This window comes from Malus sylvestris, chromosome 12 (assembly GCF_916048215.2).
Source record: "Malus sylvestris chromosome 12, drMalSylv7.2, whole genome shotgun sequence".
NCBI classification, from domain to species: Eukaryota; Viridiplantae; Streptophyta; class Magnoliopsida; order Rosales; family Rosaceae; genus Malus; species Malus sylvestris.
Window position 1 is genome coordinate 21019764 of NC_062271.1, and position 19011 is coordinate 21038774.

At 36.3% G+C, this 19011-nt stretch overlaps 2 protein-coding genes and 1 long non-coding RNA gene across 3 annotated transcripts; all 3 read left to right on the forward strand.

Annotated features, from left to right (window-relative positions):
• The first annotated feature begins 1658 nt into the window (after window positions 1-1658).
• LOC126592447 (uncharacterized) lies at window positions 1659-3555 on the forward strand. Its single transcript, XM_050258126.1, has 6 exons — window positions 1659-1946; window positions 2058-2162; window positions 2252-2356; window positions 2448-2546; window positions 2753-2866; window positions 3008-3555. The coding sequence occupies exons 1-6, from the start codon at window positions 1734-1736 to the stop codon at window positions 3371-3373; spliced, it is 1002 nt and encodes a 333-aa protein (XP_050114083.1). The 5' UTR covers window positions 1659-1733; the 3' UTR covers window positions 3374-3555.
• A 2949-nt stretch (window positions 3556-6504) lies between these two features.
• Window positions 6505-7625, forward strand: LOC126592449 (uncharacterized). Its single transcript, XR_007612646.1, has 2 exons — window positions 6505-6771; window positions 7062-7625. It is a non-coding gene; the product is annotated as an uncharacterized LOC126592449 (long non-coding RNA).
• Window positions 7626-16200: 8575 nt separating this feature from the next.
• LOC126592448 (uncharacterized) lies at window positions 16201-17558 on the forward strand. The gene is made up of 4 exons (XM_050258127.1): window positions 16201-16575; window positions 16681-16818; window positions 16915-17022; window positions 17154-17558. The coding sequence occupies exons 1-4, from the start codon at window positions 16402-16404 to the stop codon at window positions 17214-17216; spliced, it is 483 nt and encodes a 160-aa protein (XP_050114084.1). The 5' UTR covers window positions 16201-16401; the 3' UTR covers window positions 17217-17558.
• The last annotated feature ends 1453 nt before the right edge of the window (window positions 17559-19011 follow it).

Here is a 19011-nt window from a genome sequence, read left to right on the forward strand (position 1 = left end):
ATTATAGTCTTGCTCGTCTATTCAAAAATACTACAGTCTTGCTTCTTAGTCCAACACTGCACTAAATAAGTTCAGCTTAGTCTATTCTAAGTCAGTCCAGCTTAGTCAATTCTAAACCAATTCAGCTTAGTTCCTGGAGTTAGTTTAGTTTGAGATAGTCTGATGCAAAAAACGCACCTTTAATGCTAGCAATTTTTGCACTAGCCTTTGCATTTGAATTTTTTCACTTTTTCACATGACACGTACGTGTTATTATTTATACAAGAAAAAGACATTTAATGTTTTTGAAATTATATTTTTCAATTTGTAATTATTAATTTATTATTATTATTATTATTATTTGTAAAAAAAATGACATGTGTCATTTGAAGAAGTGAAAAGATCCAAGTGCGAGTTACAAAGATTGCTAGCACTCTGCTTTTTGAAATTTGATTTTCAAACAAGATATTTTTTTTTTCTGTTCATTTTAATTGGGAGAGTAAAAGGTTCAACGGTACACAACCAGACTCTATGTCAGACCTAAGAAAAACACCGAGTAAAGATTCATTTCAGCCCACGAAAAACTCATGAAGTATAATGTCAGTTGTTGGTTTCATTTGCCCACAGTATATAAGGAAACATAATGGCCTAATCATGTTGTGAATTGATGAGTTTTGACTGTCAATTGGCCCTCTCAAAATAAAAAATGTAACCAACTTTTCAGACAATTTTGGTTACGTAAATTAAAGGCTTAAATATCAAAATAATCCATATGTTATAGTTATATGACCAATTTAGTTCCCGTGCTTTCAATTTGGCAATTTTAGTCTTCATGTTTGTCTCTTTAAGCCAATTAAGGATATTTCATTTAATCTCTCTAACAAAATCATAAGAAAAATTATATGAGATATAATTACCCTTTCTCTTTACATAAAAATGCAAATTAATGAGAAATAACACATATAAGAGATAAAACTTCCAATCTAAAAAATGATTAAGGTTGTGACATAAAAAAGAGAGGGGTAATGTTAAGAAGGAGCTCGGGGAGTTGGGAGGAGAATAATTTTTCTTTTCATTTTTAATTTTAGTTCATTTTTTAATATTTTAAATCAAATAAATATTTTTATAATAATTTATATATATATTTTTTTTTACAGAAAATGGAAATGTTCTTGATTGGCTAATGAAGATAAACATAAGTACCAAATTGGTCAAATTGAAAACACATGGACTAAATTGATCCAATGACTAAAACACATGGATCATTTTAACATTTAAGCCTAAATTAAATGGTTTGCATTTGTTCAAAAAAAAAAAAAAAGTTTCCACGTTTAGGGGCCGCACCCAAACGAAGAATGGTTTAATTAGATTACTAGGGGTAAACTCTTGGGAAAATCCCGTTAGAGCAATATGATATATATATACACGGCAACATATTCATATTTGGATTTGGGACAATGAATGTAAATGTGTGACGAGAGAATCTGGCTCAGATTTTATCAGGCACTTTCCCTCCATTTGCCAATACCACCTTTCGTAATTGGTAACAAACTGAAAGCTCACCTAACCTTTTTTGCAGGCACTGTTTGCTGAAGGTGCATGAAGGTCGACCCTCTCTCAGCCCTATAAAACTGTAACACTTTCTCTTCCCCATCCCATCCCTTCTGCTTTGCGCCTCGTATCGCTCTCTGTCTTTTAGTCTCTTTAAAACTCTCGCTCTTCCGCTCTCGTTCTCTCTTACTTTCTTCATCAAGATGTCTATGTCCGCAGAACCCTCATCTCTTGATGTATTTACTGAATCTGAAAATGACCTCTCTAAATTCCCAGAAGCCGAGTTCGTGGAAAGCCATGAGATACAAGCCCGTGTTGATCCAAAAGTAGTAATTAGACCTATGGAGGGCTATAGTAGTAGTATCCGAGAGCAAAAATTGCAACAAGTCAAACGCTTGCTTCGGAAAATGATTTCTGTAAGTCCTTGCCTCTTGACTAATTCGGACCCTCAATCCCTAATTAAAAGTACTTGGTACAATGGGAATTTGAATATATGTTAATTGTCTCACCATTTTCATTTTACACAAGCAAAAACAGCAGAGTTGAAGGCGAGGTGGTCTGATCATGAAAACATGCAAATTGTAGTATACCAACCGCCTAAATACCCCATGAATATGACACCAAGCCTCCAAGTATAATTTCATTCGTTTAATTATAACCCTATAATATATGTGTGTGCGTTTCACTCTCACCTAGCTTTTTTTTGCATATCCACCAACAGGTAGCACAAGTCCAAGACAAACCGACAAAATCACCGACCACGGTGATCGGAGAGGAGGTGGTGTCATTTGAACTGCCCACAGAATTCTCTGAGGATTTAAAGACGGTATGTATATACATATAGCTTTACTACTATATCAACTAATTATAGTGTGAAATGTCTAATAATAATATTATGTGTTTGTGAATGGCTACAGTTGATACCGGAGGGGTCTCCTCACCGATTTTCTTTCTCTGAAAGACTAGATGGCTGGAGGATTACTCAAAGACGACGAACCAAGGGAGGGAAGGACACGGTAATTTAATTCATTCCCTTTATATATAATATAGATATTGAGTTTTTTTTGTTCTTGGAGAAATTCATTAAGTAATTTTGAAAACTTAGTTTTCTTTTCTTTTTCCCCTAAAAACCCTAGATTTATAAACTGTTGATTAAAATCTTTAAAATCCATTGGAGTAAAGTAATGTCATATGTTTTTTTAAATTGAAATGTTTCATGCAGTTCTATAGACATGAGAAATCAAACTCTTGGTTGATGAGATCGATTGTCGAGGCGGTTAGATTTATGATGTATGAGAAATTCCCTAAACAAGGAGGGGCAAGCTCAGATGACGAGGTGAGTTAGATTGATCAATTTAATATACGTAATTGATTTTATTCACTATATATATTGTATATATTTCGCATATAAAACTCTGAAATATATAATATACGCAGTTGATTTTGCTCACTATACAATATCTTGGTTAATTTTTAGGAGAGAAGGACAAGTTCAGCACCGAGACAGAGAAAAGCTTCGGATGCTGACTGTTACAACAATAAAATTTCAGAGGAAAATATGCAGGGTTTTGATGGCGAACCCTATACGGAAGAAAGGGTGACAGAATTTTTTAAGTCAGCCTATGAAAACTTGACGAACCTGAAATTTATTGATAAAATGGAGACCGAAAGAAAACCTGTGAAGGTTCCGCAGCAAAACCCATCTCCACCAAGCATTTTTTCCTGCAGTTCTTCTCGAGAAGGACATGCTAACAGTCCTTCCGGTCCTTCTATGTTCGGTGGTGTAGAAGCAAGAGCAACCGCAACGGCTGAGAGATTACAGGACTTTACAGTCGATATGTGAGTTATCCGAGATTAGAAGACATTCGGATAACCCCCATGCGGCCTCTGTCATAGCCCAATAATGTAACTTGTTATTTGAAAATTTGAGCGAAATAGTGTACCTTTTTTCTTTATTCACACCATACCACCAACTTTCCTAAGTAACAAAAGTTTATTCAAATGAAGCAGACCCGAACTTGATGTCTCCTTTGTGTCTCATTTCTTATTTCTTTTACACGTGTCCAGCCATTTAAACCTAACCTTAACTTTTAATAAAATTATAAAACTAAAACTAAAAATAAAGAAACTCGTAGCCACCGCTTTCCCACACACCCCGGATCTCGACAGTCTCCCGCCCTAGCAACCCAAGCAGTTACCCACGCCGGCCAACCCCATTCCAGGAGCGGCTACCCCAACTCCTGTTGCCAAAGCCTCCTCCATCTATCTCTCTCTCTCTTGGCCCAAGATTGAAATAATTATGTTCCCATTCAATATCCACAGTCAAATCAAACTTCTGTCAAATTAATTTCTGGATAGAATTTAAGGAAAACTAATGAAAAGGGTTTGAAAACTTTGAGTTTTAATGATAAGGACAAAATAAAGGGTAAAGTGAATTGTACATGATTGACTTTTTAGTGTAAAAATGTGGTTTTTCGTTAAAGTGAACAGTACCGGGTGCTTTTCGTTAAAGTTCCCTAGAATCTATTGTTAATTTTCTTAGGAATAATGTCACTAATTACGGATATAATCTGAGCTTTGGTTGAAAATCCCAATAGAACATATCTTCTGTAAAAGTTCTAACAAATCCTGAAAATAATGAAAGAAATTTGGGGAGGATTTGATGGTTATATATGAAAGGGAAAGTGAACCCACAAAGAGGGGAAAGGAAACCCAAGAGTAAAATTAATAATAAGTGGGTGGGTTCATCGGAAAGAGAGGGAAGAGTAAAAGAGGCTTTGCCGGCGGTGAAGAGAAGCGTCGTCAACGACTATGGGATAGTGTGGTTTTGTGAGTGACCATCGAGAATGCGTTGTTTTTTTTAATAATAAATTTTTACTTTTCTTTTTAATTCATTCTTGAAAGATTAACGCTGTTAAATTTGAGGTTAAAGTTCAGGACAGATGTCAAAATGGTAGAAAGGAAACACATAAGAGACACAAATTTAGAAACACCAGACCCGTGGCCAGAAAGGAGTTCTATTTTATTTTTCAAGAGACTGCTATATGTGCTCATTGTAAATGCCTTTCTAAGAGCAAACACCTCAATTAATTTGATAAGAACAAAAGCCTGAAATGAGTTCTATTTTATTCTTCTAAGAGACTGCTATATATGCTCATTGTAAATGCCTTTCCAAGAGCAAACACCTCAATTAATTTGATAAGAACAAAAATTAAATTTGAAAACCCAAGTGAGTCATGACAATTGGTGGATATGAATTATCTTTTGGGACATTGAATGTAAACCTACAATTTAAAAGAAAGTGTTCTTCGTTCATCGTTCTTCCAAGATCAAGCCCCGACGGCCCTTGGATCAACAATCATCCACCAATTCAAGATCAAGCACCAACGGCCCTTGAAGAAAGTGTTCATCATTCATCATCCGTTCATCCTAAGATCAAGCCCCAACGGCCCTTTGGATCAACAACGTTGACAAATCCACATATCCAACCGTCCTTCAAGATCTGAGCCCAAAAGCCCTTGAAGATCCGTTCATCACTGTTCTTCAAGATCAAGCCCAAAAGCCCTTGAAAATCCGTTCATCACCGTTATTCAAGATCAAGCCTCAACGGTCCTTGAAGAAACGCTCATCCTCAAGATCAAGCCCCAACGGCTCCTTGAAGATCCGCTCAAATCCACTTTCAAGATCAAGCCCACGGCCCTTGAAGAACGTTCATCCTTAGATCAAGCCCAACGGCCCTTTGGATCAATCGCACATCCACGAATCAACACCTTACGGAGATCGAATCAGATGATCAAATTTGAGAGAGATTGTAACCCAAAATCATCAAATACAAATATTATTTTGTGCATGTTGTTCTTGTCGCTTTCGTTTCAGGAAATTTTCGTGTTCACAGAGTTCTATTTTATTCTTCTAAGAGACTGCTATATATGCTCATTGTAAATGCCTTTCTAAGAGCAAACACCTCAATTAATTTGATAAGAACAAAAATTAAATTTGAAAACCCAAGTGAGTCATGACAATTGGTGGAAATGAATTATCTTTTGGGACATTGAATGTAAACCTACAATTTAAAAAGGCCAAATTGGATTATTCATCCCCGTGGTCATAGGAAACTTGCATGATGACTCATGTGGTGAAAAAATTAGGAATTAAACCCCTGTGGTCAAGAATGTTATCAAATTTAGTCCAAAAGTAAGATTTCTGTTAAATGACTGTTAAAAGTATGGGTAAAACTGTATTTTCAGTTCCAATTAACATTTAAAATAAATATTTTTTTATAACAATTAACAAAAAAAAAATAATGCTTAATTTTTTAAATAAAAAAAAAGCCCCAATTCAATGTCAATTGGAACATAAAATATAGTTTTATCCCAACTTTTAACAGTCCTTTAACAGAAATCTTACTTTTGGACTAAATTTGCTAACATTCTAGACCACGGGGGTTTAATTCCTAGTTTTTTCATCACGAGGGTCATCATGCAAGTGTCATATGACCACGGGGATGAACAATCCAATTTAGCCATTTAAAAAAATCGTCAGATATATTTCTAACTTTTTTTTTCTTTAACCTTTATCGAACCACAAACTTTCCTAATTGGCAAAAGTTATCCAAATGAAGCCCGCAATAAATTTATTTTTTTCAAGAAACCTCTGTGCTCTCATTGTCCATGCCTTTTATGCATGTTTTATTTGTTTTATACCTCTGTTTTATTTGCATGTTTTATGACAATTGGATTGGGAAACTATGACGAATTTTTGGGACATTGAATGTAAACATGTAATTTAAAAAAACACTAAGCCAGATATTATTGAACAATTTTTTATTCAATTTTACAGCTTCACCAACTTTCCTAATTGACAAAAGTTTATACAAATGTGGGCCCCGCAATAAACTCTTATTTTTGCAAGGTCCGTCTTTGCTATAAATTTAGACCTACCCCTTCTCTTCCATACATCTGTGTTCAATTTCTCTCCTCTTCCTTGTACTTTTGCTGCTTATATTCTCTTCATGAAGTACTCTCTCCCTTTCCTTCTCTCTCTCTAGATCTCTTGTCTAAAATGTCTTTTCTATGTGAGAAAACTATATCATCAGCAGACAACTCTGTCGAGTTTAGATTAAGGGCTGGGAGATCAAGTGCACAAATGGAAGCTAGAGTTGTTGAGGGCTCTAGTTCTAATGACCAAAGTCATGAGTTGCAAGTCAATCTTCACAAAGCATTGTACAATTAAATTCTCCAAGTAAGTCACTGTGACTCTTTCTTCTAGCTAATTAAAAACCCTGCTTGAGTTTGGTATGTACAAATTATATAAATGTATAAGATGAGTTTTAGAGGATCTATTTTATACCTTCAAATGCTAATAATTAAACCAGAATTTGAACATGCATGCTAGGTGGCTTGTCCGCTCATCTGATCTTTTTATCGGTACATATAGTGACCATATAATTGACTTTGATATACTTATATATAGAGAAGTGTAGAAATGTTCTCATGACTCTCACATAACTTTCTTTGCCTTTCATGTAACAGGAAGGAAAGAAAGCCAGCACTACTTTGGATGGGATAAATATTGTCGACTCATTCATGCTTCTGGAAGATCTCCCTCTAGATGGTCTCGACATTGAGAACGTAAAGTACTTTTCTGTATAGACAGTGATCTATATCATGACAGGCATATTTTTTCTCCAGCTGATTGTACTTGTTAACTGCAAGAATTCTATGAGTAGTTCTCTTTTTCTGAAAATATTGAAACCGGTTTGTATGAATGGGTTGTATGTATGAGATGTTATCCTCACCATAGCTTGTCATTCACCTTACATCAACCACATCAACCATTCTCCATAGCTTGTCATTCACCAATCACTTTCCATAGCTTGTCATTCACCTTACATCAACCATTCTTCATAGCTTGTCATTTACCAATCACTTTCCATAGCTTGTCATTCACCTTACATCAACCTTTCTTAGTTACTTGTAAAAGCTTCTTTACTTGTAATTTGGTTTTTGTTTTTCCACTTGTTAGGGCAGATTTTAGGGATTGTGTTTGTGTAGTTATCCTACAATCTATTGTAGCTTTCTTTTGGCTCTCAATAAGAGTTGCCTTCACTCTCTTGTAATCTTCATAATGAAATATACAACAAATATTGAAACCAAAACTCAACATGGTATCAGAGCAGGAACCATAGGGTCCTGACTCTGTTCATTTTTTTTACTTCTTCATTTTCTCATCATCGATAGAGATGGTAGAAGAAAATGTGTCTAGTGCCGACAATGCCTCATCCTCTTCCCCAAACTTAACCCAAGGGGTTGAGAACAGTCCAAATCAACGACTCTGCTCGGTGCTACTGAACAAGTTCAACTACCTTCCTTGGTCAAGAGCTGTGTCACTTACTCTATGAGGAAGATCGAAGCTAGCGTTTATCAATGGAAGCTCTGAGTCCCTAGAATCCACTTCACCAACTTACGATGCATGGCATGCTACTGATCAGCTGGTCATGTCCTGGTTACTTAACTTCATGGAGCCAAAACTGTCTGAACTTTTCAGCTACTCAGAGTCTTCCCTTCTTCTATGGGAGTCTGTCAAAGATATGTATGGCAGCCAAAACAACTCAGTTCGCATCTTTCAACTGAAGAACAGTATGGCTAGTTTAAAGCAAGGTGATCACTCCTTTGTTCAACACCTTGGAAGTATGAAATCCATGTGGAATGAACTCAACATGTATCGTCCACACACAACTGATTCCGCTGTGCTACTGAAGAGGGCTGATGAAGACAAGGTGTTTCAACTCTTAGCAAGCTTGGGAGCAGAGTATGAAGACCTACGTAGTCACTTGTTAATGACTCAATAGCTGTCCTCTTTTACCAGTGTGTGTCATGCAGTCCAGAAAGAGGAAATTCGACGAAGAGTGATGAACGTTGAGCTCAAATCCAACTCTGAAGCTAGGGTTTTCACGACAAATCACAAAGCAACTGGTGATAAGGTGCTTGGCAAGAAAGCAGACTGGAAATGTTCTTATTGCAACATGAAAGGACATTTGAGAGAAAAATGTTGGATTCTTTATCCGGAGTTAAAGCCTAAGTTTGATAGGGAAGGCAGGATGATCAAAGATGGGAAGGGTTGAGTCACTCCAAAAGCATTTCATTTAGCTTGTTCCTCAACTGATGGGATGGCCAATTTCTCAACAAATCATGTGTCCTTGATCAACAAGTTTGCTGTTTTTCTTCAAAAGAAGCAAGGAAGCACTGAACCTGATGAAATGACACCTGAAAACCCTACTGCAATGCTAGGGAAATTTGCTGGATTCTTGGCTTACTCGGAGAACACATCGAAAGGCAATATTCCAGGTATTATCAGTGCCATTTTCACTGCTCTTAGTGCAAATGTTACACATGATTTTTGGATTATTGACTCTGGTGCCACTGATCATATAACTAATAAACCCTATAGTCTCCACGATTTTCAAAGAATTATTGATCTAATTCATGTATCTGTTGCAAATGGGAAAGGGGAACCTATTCTAGGGAAAGGAAAAATTAGATTGCTAAGTGAGCATACTGATTCCACTGCTTTCTATGTACCTTCTTTTCCTTTTCAGCTTTTGTCAATAGGAAAAATCACAAAAACCTTAGACTGTCTTGCCATATTTTCCCCTCACAATGTTATGTTTCAGGACCGAGTTACTCAGAAGAAGATTAGTGAAGGGTTCTTCTTGAATGGACTCTACTATCTCTCAAAGGAGTCCAATTTGTCAAAAAGCTCAGTGTCAACTTAAGTCAAGTTCAGGAACACCAACTCTGGCATCAACGCCTTGCCCATCCCTCAGAACATTTGATGACCAAGTTCTTTCCCTTTTTTTGTAAAAACACCTTGAAGTGTGAAACTTATCAAATGTCAAAAGCCACTAGACTTCCTTTTGTTTCCTCTAATTCTAGAACTAGTAAACTTTTTGAGCTTGTTCACTCTGATATTTGGGGTCATTCTCGTGTAGAATTCTTTGATGGATATAGATATTATGTTACATTTATTGATGACTATTCTAGAGTAACCTGGTTGTATCTTTTAAAACTTAAAAGTGATTTGTTTGATGCTTTTAAAGACTTTCACAACCTAATCACCAATCAATTTTCATCTAAGTTATATATATTAAGATCAAATAATGGTACCGAATACACTTCCAATAACATGAGTAATTACTTGAGCAATCATGGCATTTTGCATCAAACTAGCTGTGTTGGTATACCACAACAAAATGGTGTGGCAGAGAGAAAGAATCGAGACTTATTGGAGAATACTCGATCGTTTATGATCCAAATGAATGTTCCTAAGAAATTTTGGTCTCAAACCCTACTCACTGCCACGTACATCATTAATAGACTGTCAACTCGAGTGTTGAATACTAAATCTCATTTTGAAGTCATAAAGGGCAAGCCTATAAACTTGTCTCACCTCAGGACCTTTGGTTGTACTTGTTATGTGCACATTCAAGCTCTCCATCATGACAAACTCGACCCTCGAGCTGCCAAATGTGTGTTTATGGGATACGCCAATTCTCAAAAGGGTTACAAAGTGTACAACCCTAACATGGGGAAACTGGCAGTCTCTAGAGATGTGCGATTTGATGAATATTCACCTTATTTCCACAAAGGGTTGGAGACTAATGCTAATATGGAAGATCTTATGGACCTATTTCCACTACCTATTCCAGCAGAAATTCATGAAGTTACTCCTGCTCATATCAGCATTGATAATTCTCAACTCACTGAAAGTGTAATTGATGCAGTGCCAAGCTCCTCTGGACCATCAGAAGCTCAACCAAATCAGCAAGCTATAAGTGCACCAAGAAGAAATCCTACACGAGATAGACATCCACCAGTGAGGTTACAAGAGTATGTTACTTACACTGCAAGGCATCCTATCTCTGCAGCCATTTCTTATCACAGATTCTCATCTTCTCATACTTCTTTCCTTAACAAATTGTCCCACACTTTCGAACCAAGGAATTTTCATGAAGCCACATGCATGCCTGTGGCAAGATGTTATGACTAAAGAGCTTCAAGCTCTGAATGACAACCAAACAATGAGTGTGGTGGATCTTCCAAATGGCAAGAAGGTCGTGGGAAGTAGGTGGATATATAAGACCAAATTCAACTCCAATGGAAGCATTGAAAGACACAAAGCACGATTAGTAGCTCAAGGCTTTGCTCAAACCTATGGCATTGACTATAAGGAGACCTTTGCTCCTGTTGCCAAAATGAACACAGTGAGGGTATTGTTGTCTGTGGCAGTCAATAATGCATGGCCCTTATTCCAAATGGATGTGAAAAATGCATTTCTTCATGGGGATCTTGAAGAAGAAATGTACATGAAGTTGCCTCCTGGTCATCCAAGAGAAAATGAACCCAACAAGGTCTGCAAACTTCACAAAGCCATATATGGTCTCAAACAGTCCCCTCGAGCTTGGTATTCGAAGTTTAGTTCAGTCCTTAAAGTTGCAGGGTTCAAAATGAGTCATGCTGACTCTTCTTTGTTTGTTCGAAGTAGTGTTGCTGGCAAATTGATTATGCTTATATATATTGCGACCTAATTATTACGGGTGACAATATAAGTGAAATCAAGACGCTTAAGCAGTCACTTCACCAAAAAATTTCCATTAAAGACTTGGGGCCCTTGAAATACTTTCTTGGAATTGAGGTGGCTACCTCTTCAAAGGGATTGTTCTTGAATCAAAGAAAGTATGTTCTCGATCTTCTAAATGAAGCTAACATGATGGAATGTAAACCAGCTCGGACACCCCTAGCTAGCAAACTTCAGTGGCATGAAAAAGGTGAACCTCTCTCGGACCCTAGTGTTTATCAGCGAATGGTTGGGAAACTTATTTATCTCACTATTACTAGGCCTGATATCTCATATTCAGTTAGCCTAGCCAGTCAGTTCATGCACTCTCCTACTCTAGTTCACTAGGAAATCGTCAAGAGAATACTTCGATATCTCAAGGGCTCAGTAGGAAGGGGGATAATTATGAAGAACAATGGATCAAATCACATCTTGGCCTACACAAATGCTGACTGGGCTGGAAATGCCCTTGATCGAAAATTCACAATAGGTTTTTGCACATTTGTTGGAAGGAACCTTGTCACTTGGAAGAGCAAGAAACAAACTGTTATTGCTCGATCTAGTGCCGAAGCTGAGTATAGGGCTATGGCAGCAACAACCTGTGAACTCATATGGTTGAAAGGTCTTCTTTCCGAGCTCGGATTCATAAGCATGGCACCTATGTCCTTGTATTGTGATAACCAAGCTGCCATGCACATTGCCTCCAATCCAATATTCCATGAAATGACTAAACATATTGAAGTTGACTGCCATTATATTCGTGCTCAAGTTCAATCCAAGGTGATAGACACCGTGTTTACACGCAGCCATGATCAACTTGCTGATTTATTCACAAAAGCACTAGACTCTACTCAGTTTCAGCGTTTGTTGTGCAAGCTTGGATCAATCAATCCCCTTGATCCAGCTTGAGGGGGTGTATTGAAATCGGTTTGTATGGATGGGTTGTATGTATGTGTTGTCATCCTCACCATAGCTTGTCATTCACCTTACATCAACCACATCAACCTTTCTCCATAGCTTGTCATTCACCAATCACTTTCCATAGCTTGTCATTCACCTTACATCAACCCTTCTCCATAGCTTGTCATTTACCAATCACTTTCCATAGCTTGTCATTCACCTTACATCAACCTTTCTTAATTACTTGTAAAAGATTCTTTACTTGTAATTTGGTTTTTGCTTTTCCACTTATTAGGGCAGATTTTAGGGATTGTGTTGTGTAGTTATCCTACAATCTATTGTAGCTTTCTTTTGGCTCTCTATAAGAGTTGCCTTCACTCTCTTGTAATCTTCATAATGAAATATACAACAAATATTGAAACCAAAACTCAACAGAAAATGAATGTTTACTTTGCAGTTATTCATACAGAACAAATGAATTATCTTCTAGGAGTTGAAGTGGTTACCTTCATACTTTATGAAGCATACCTATCTGATAGACGAAAGAAAAGGAAGGTGGAAGTAAATGCTGAGGAATTAATGGTTGATAATGAGAGCTTGTTCGAAGGACTCAGGCTGCTAAACGGGAAAGATTTCAACCCACCATAAATTTAGCATACAATTATTTTTCAATTACAAGTGATATTCTGCACTAATCTACACTACAGGGATGGAGAGTTTGAACCTGAAATGCAGTGAGTCGAAGAGAAAGACGCTAACCATCAAGAGAATCCACCACTTGCAGCAGACAATTTTCTTTGGTTTGTCAGTTGTTGGATTTTAACACCTATGGATCATTTGTTGAGAGTTGTACCACATCGGTGAGAGACAAGGTTTGCTATGTGCTTATATGGTCTTGAGCTACTTTCCATATTGCCAATTGGTTTTATGGTGGAACCTCAATTTCATCATGGTATCAAAGCGAGTTGTCCTCATGTGAAGCCAAACGGCCACACGCGCTCCACGTCACCCAGTTGTTGTCCACGTGTAGGCTTGAAAATCGGCCACACGTACGGGGGCGTGTTGAGAGTTGTCCCACATCAATGAGGAACAAGGTTTGTTATGTGCTTATATGGTCTTGGACTACTCCCTATATTGTCAATCATTATATGTCTAGGTGAATGTAAAATACCAGACAGTTTTTTGTGCAGTATTATCTACTTCTTTTTAATTATATGAGTATTGACGTAGTTATAGAATTATTGCATATGCCAATGCTATATAGATTAGCCTTGATATTGCATGACGATAACGACAATTTGAATCTCTCTTATTCAATTTTTCTATTATTTATCAAATTGGTGGCATGCATGCTCATCGATTCATTATTAGAATAGGAAGAAATGAAAAAATAGGAGTTGGATTGAGGATAAATTAGAATCCGAATTTTTATTAAAGTTGTTTACTACTTAGTAATGGAGTATTAAATTTTCTTATTCTAAATAAGAATTTTTTATGCTAGTTGATAGAATTTAATTTGCATAACAACATATACTCATAAAATCCAGTTTATCCATGTTGATCATAACAATTTATCTGTCGGGGACAACTATTGATGGACGAGCTCCAGCCGAGTTGCTCTCCGGCATCTTTACGAGCGCACCCTTGTAAAATTCGAACTTCATGCGGGAGGCTCGACCGATTCTGCTATGGCTTGACTCAAGCTTCTCAGTCAATTTTCTTATTGGTCCAGTAGGCTGGCCCAACAGTTCCAGCTCAAATTAAACGATCCTATGGGAGAGATTTTTCAATGCGACCGTTACACGAGATAGTACATCACGTGTCGTTAAATAAATAGTGAAATATGTGTGTTAAAAAGTTAATAACTTAAAAAATAAAATTTCTCACCACTTACATAAAAATATGTAGTGTACCACTCGTGTTCCCATCATAATTAAAAATTTCTCCCTGAATCTGTAGAGCAAAAAGGTAAGACGTAAAGAAAATTTTGTTCCCTTTTCCACATGCAACACCCTTAGCCTCTGCACTTTGTTGGACCCCCTCTTCCTCCAACCTTGGCACCACTGAGTGTGTTAGGTAAGCTTAGGGGTTATATCTGGTGGAATTCGTGCCACCAACACCACCTCATCACGAGCGTCGTCCTCTAGGTGCTCTATGCCTGCCTCTTGTAGGATATTCATCATCATCACAAAACGGCTATATTCCTTGATGTAAGAGTGCTTGCACAAATCCAAACCTAATACAAGACACCATGAGATAGTGATACATGGAGATCGAATAGTAAGCCATAAACTAGGAATGAATCTAAGAGTTAAACTTGGGCATCTGATCTCGAGATGCCATCCTACAAACGAAAACATAAGGACAACACGACAAAATTCTTGGAGCAAGCACAGTATGCTAATTAATCTCTAACACTCCCTTCTAATTACTTACTGACTTAACTCCAAGCATTTCCCTGAGATATATAAATCAATCCTTTGATAGTATCTTAATAAAGATATCTGTCAATTGTTCCTCCGTCTTACGGTAGACTAGTTTAATCACGTTCTTTCACAAAGCTTGCCTTATGAAATGATATATATATCTTCAATTGACGTGCTTTATCTTTTGATGATAGGATTTCACCAAAAACCCCCCATAGATATAAAGATCAATGACATAAATGCCACCAACTCTCAAAAGTCTAGAATCAATTTAAATTTTTGAGCCAAATATTGTCTAATACCTTTCCCTTACTTTCCTAATCGACAAAAGCACAATGAAAGACAAAATTTCACGAACTCATAAAAACTAGAGGACAACTGGAAATGGAAAAAATGAGTGAATTTTTTAATGAATTTTTTAGACATTAAATGTAAACATGTAATTTGAAAAAATTGAGCCAGATTTTGTTTAGCCATTTTTTCTATAATTTTATCGGCCCGTCAACTTTGCTTTTGCAAAACTTTATCCAAATGAGAGCCCGTAATAACTTTTTTTTTTAATTTCAAATACCTCCGTGCTCAATGTACATGCCTTTATCAAATTGATTGAGTTGATAAGATCAAAATTAATTTTGAAAATGTAAGTTTTTGAAAACTTTCAAATCAAGTAATAAGCTAAGAAAAAACACATAGAGAAAAAGAAAAATGATAGAAATATCACTCACTCTTAAAATCTTAGAATTAGTTTATTTTCAACCAAAAATTGACTAATACTTTTCTTTTAATTTGTTACTGGCCCACCAACTTTCATAACGGCAAAAGCACAACAAAGACAATGTTGTCACATCCCGGCCCGAGCCCTCACTACATTTTGAAAACTTTTAATTCGTAGCATGATATTGTCTGCTTTGATCCCCCACCACGCCCTTATGGTTTTGTCTTTGTGAACTCACACGAGAACTTTTTAGTGGGTCACTTATCCTGGGATTGCTCTCGCGCAAACTCTCTTAACTTCGGAGTTTCGATAGAACCCGAAATCATTGAGCTCCCAAAAGGCTTCGTACTAGGTAGAAATGGGAATATATATATATATATAACTTACAGGATCTACACCCCTTAGCGATAAACTCACAAAACACTAGAGTCGTGACAATTGTAACCGGGGTTGAATGAAGTTTTGAGACATTGAATGTAAACATGTAATTTGAAAAATTGAGCCAGATATTGTCTAACAATTTTTTCTATGATTTTATTGGCCCTTCAACTTTCCTAATTGGCAAACCTTTATCCAAATAAAGGTCTGCAGTAATTTTTTATTTCAAAATACATTCAAGTTCAATGTACATGCCTCTATCAAAAAATCGCCTCAATCAATTTGATAACAAAATTAATTTTGAAAACCCAAATTTTTGGAAACTTTAAAATAAATGTTGTCTAATATTTTTCCTTTCGTTTGTTACCGGCCTACCAACTTTCATAATCGACAAAAACACAACGAAGATAATGTTACCAACTCACAAAACGCTAGAGTTATGATAATTAGAACCGAGAAATATGGATGAAAATTTTGAGACATTAAATGTAAAACGTGTAACTCGAAAAATTGGGCCAGATACTGTGTAATGGTTTTGTCTATAATCAGTCAACTTCCCAATTGGAACGCCCGCAATAATTTTTTTTTTTTTCTAAAACATCTACGTGCTTAATTTACCTGCCTCCTACGCAGGATCCTTCTTCCCTATAAATCTAGAACCAGCATTTGTTCCCTACATCTTTGTGCAGTCTCTCCATCGGTCCTTGTAGTCTTGCTTCTATTCCTTTCACAAAGTAGTTCTCTCTCTCCTTAAATCTCTTCTCCAAAATGTCTTTCTCATGTGATATAAGTATGCCATCATGATACCTTTTGAAGATCTTTCGAATTTAACTTCAAATGGTGTTCAAAACATTTTTGTTGCACCATCCTCCACACCTCAAATGGTATTTCGAGAAGTCCTACCCTTTGAAAACCATGAGATACAGGCCCCTGTTGATCCAAAAGGTATTATTAGCCCTATGGAGGGCTCGAGTAGTACTATACATGAGGTACAGGCCCCTGTTGATTTCTGTAAGTCCCTGCCTCTTGACTAATTTGGCCCCTCATCTCTAATTAAAAAGTACTTCTTGGTTTAACTGGAATTTGATTATACGGTAATTGACGGAACATTTTCAGTTTACAAAGGCAAAAACAGCAGAGTTGAAGGCGAGGTGGCCAGAGAATACAGACCGTGGAAACCCCGAAAACATGCGGATTGTAGTATACCAACCGCCTCAAGATGCTGACCCCATGAATATGACACCAAACATCCATGTATAATTTAATTCGTTTAATTAACCCTATAATATGTGTGTGTGTGTGTGTGTGTGTATGTTTCATTCTTACCTAACTTGTTTTACATATCCACAGGTAGAACAAGTCCAAGACAAGCCGGCAAGATCGCCGACCACGGTGATCGATGAGGACATGGGTGTCATTTGGACTTCCCAAAGAACTTTGGGAGGATTTAACGACGAGGTGAGTTAGATCCAGCAATTTAATTATATACACATCTATATGTATATATTTTTGACATGTAAAACTTTAAGATACATATAATATAAACAGTTGTTTTGTTCAGTATACAATATTTCTTTGTTTGTGTTTAGGATGAGACAAGATCAGCACCAAGGAAGAGAAAAGCTTCAGATGCAGAATGTGCCCCAATCTAAAGAAAAAAACAGAAGCGATGGAAGAAGCGGGAACAAGAACTGAGATCGCCTATATGGAGGAGTGCGAGATGATTGCCCCAACTTGGAGGACACCGTGATGTATCTCTGTCCCATTACCTGGTGATCTCCATGCATGAGATTTAAACGAGAATGTGTTGATTCAAAACTATTAAGTTTTTTTACTTTCAGTTTGTTTCATCATAAGACTATAATATTTTGGCTACTTAATACAATTGTCTAGTAATATTTCTCTGTTACTTGTAATTAAGTGAAAGGCATTAAGTACAGATATGTGATATGACGAGTTCAATACTAATATATTTTGCCACTTGTTAATCTAAATATATCGTTGTATAAAAAAATGCATGGATCTAAAAGAGCGAGTTCATTCATTTGGTCATTTTTATCATATTTTTTCACTACATATTTTGCACATAATCGATCATGGAATGCATCAATGAACAGTACCCGTCAAGAAACAACATGATAGGTGAGGAATTGATGATTAGAGTTTAATTTGCAACGAATTATCAAATGTGGTTATTTTTTTAACACGTTTGTAAAACCTCTCCATAACCCTATCAATTAATAACCTTAAAGTCATAAAAAAATTATAGTCTCAATTTGGGCTAGTTATGTATAGGAATAAACTCCACATTATAATAAGTTATATATTTTCTAGGTCTCGTTTTAGTGAAACTTGTCTCCACATAGTGATTATCAATAAGTATGAAAATAATATGCAATGTCATAATTTAAAGTTTAAAATGAACTAATATATTTCTTTAAAGTTGTTTTTGCTTTAAAGTTTTAGAGTTGATACCACGTCTTTGAGCTTGTGGATACATAATACCTCGTCAACATGGACATCTTTTTGTTGAAGCCAAATATCTCTAACTTCTCAAACATGTTTACAGTTTCTTGGTATGGGAAATGGATCCTCTTCGGATCCCTTCCATCAAATCCACCCAATCACCTAAGCCGGACTCTTGAAATTTGACTCAACGGCTAAAGTTATTATACATTTTAAATGGGCTCCCTGTTTGTAGCTGTTGGATCAAATTAATTAATTTGGTGGATTTGGTGGAAGAGATCCGGAGATAATCTCTTTCCTTTGATATGCTACTTTTGGTACTATTGTACTGTCGTCCTCAGGATTAACTCCTCCTTCTTGTTTGATTGCATTAAAGATTTATTCTTATGTTAAAAGGAAAACTAATGAAAATGACTTGAAACTTGAAAACTTTGAGTTTTAACCAAAATGACAAAAATGTGTTGTAAGTGAATAGTACCAAAATTGACTCTTTAGAGTAAAAATGTACTTAACGTTAAAAGTGAACAATACTATGAATGTTTCATTAAGACGCTCTGTGTCAAAAGCATACACAACTTTTTGCTTAAAACATGAATAATTTCAAATTGCATTGGGTGTATTGTATGTATTTATGTAATTTGCTTAGAAAGAGAGGTATGAAAGACATCATTAAATACATACATGCACTAATTTTGAAAGATTAGATGTCTTTCTTTTACTATTGTTACATCTTGAAGCCAAAGCACAATGACAACAGTGTCACCAACTCTCAAATTACTAGAGTCATAACAACTAGATTCGGGCAATTATGAATGAACATCTGGGACATTGAATGTAAACATATAATCAAAAATTTGAGCCAGATATTTTCTTACATTTTTTCCTTTAATTTTACCCGCCCACAAACTCTTCTAATTGACAAAAATATCCAAATATATAGCCCCCATGATAAATTCTATATTTTCTTTCTGAAGATCCGTG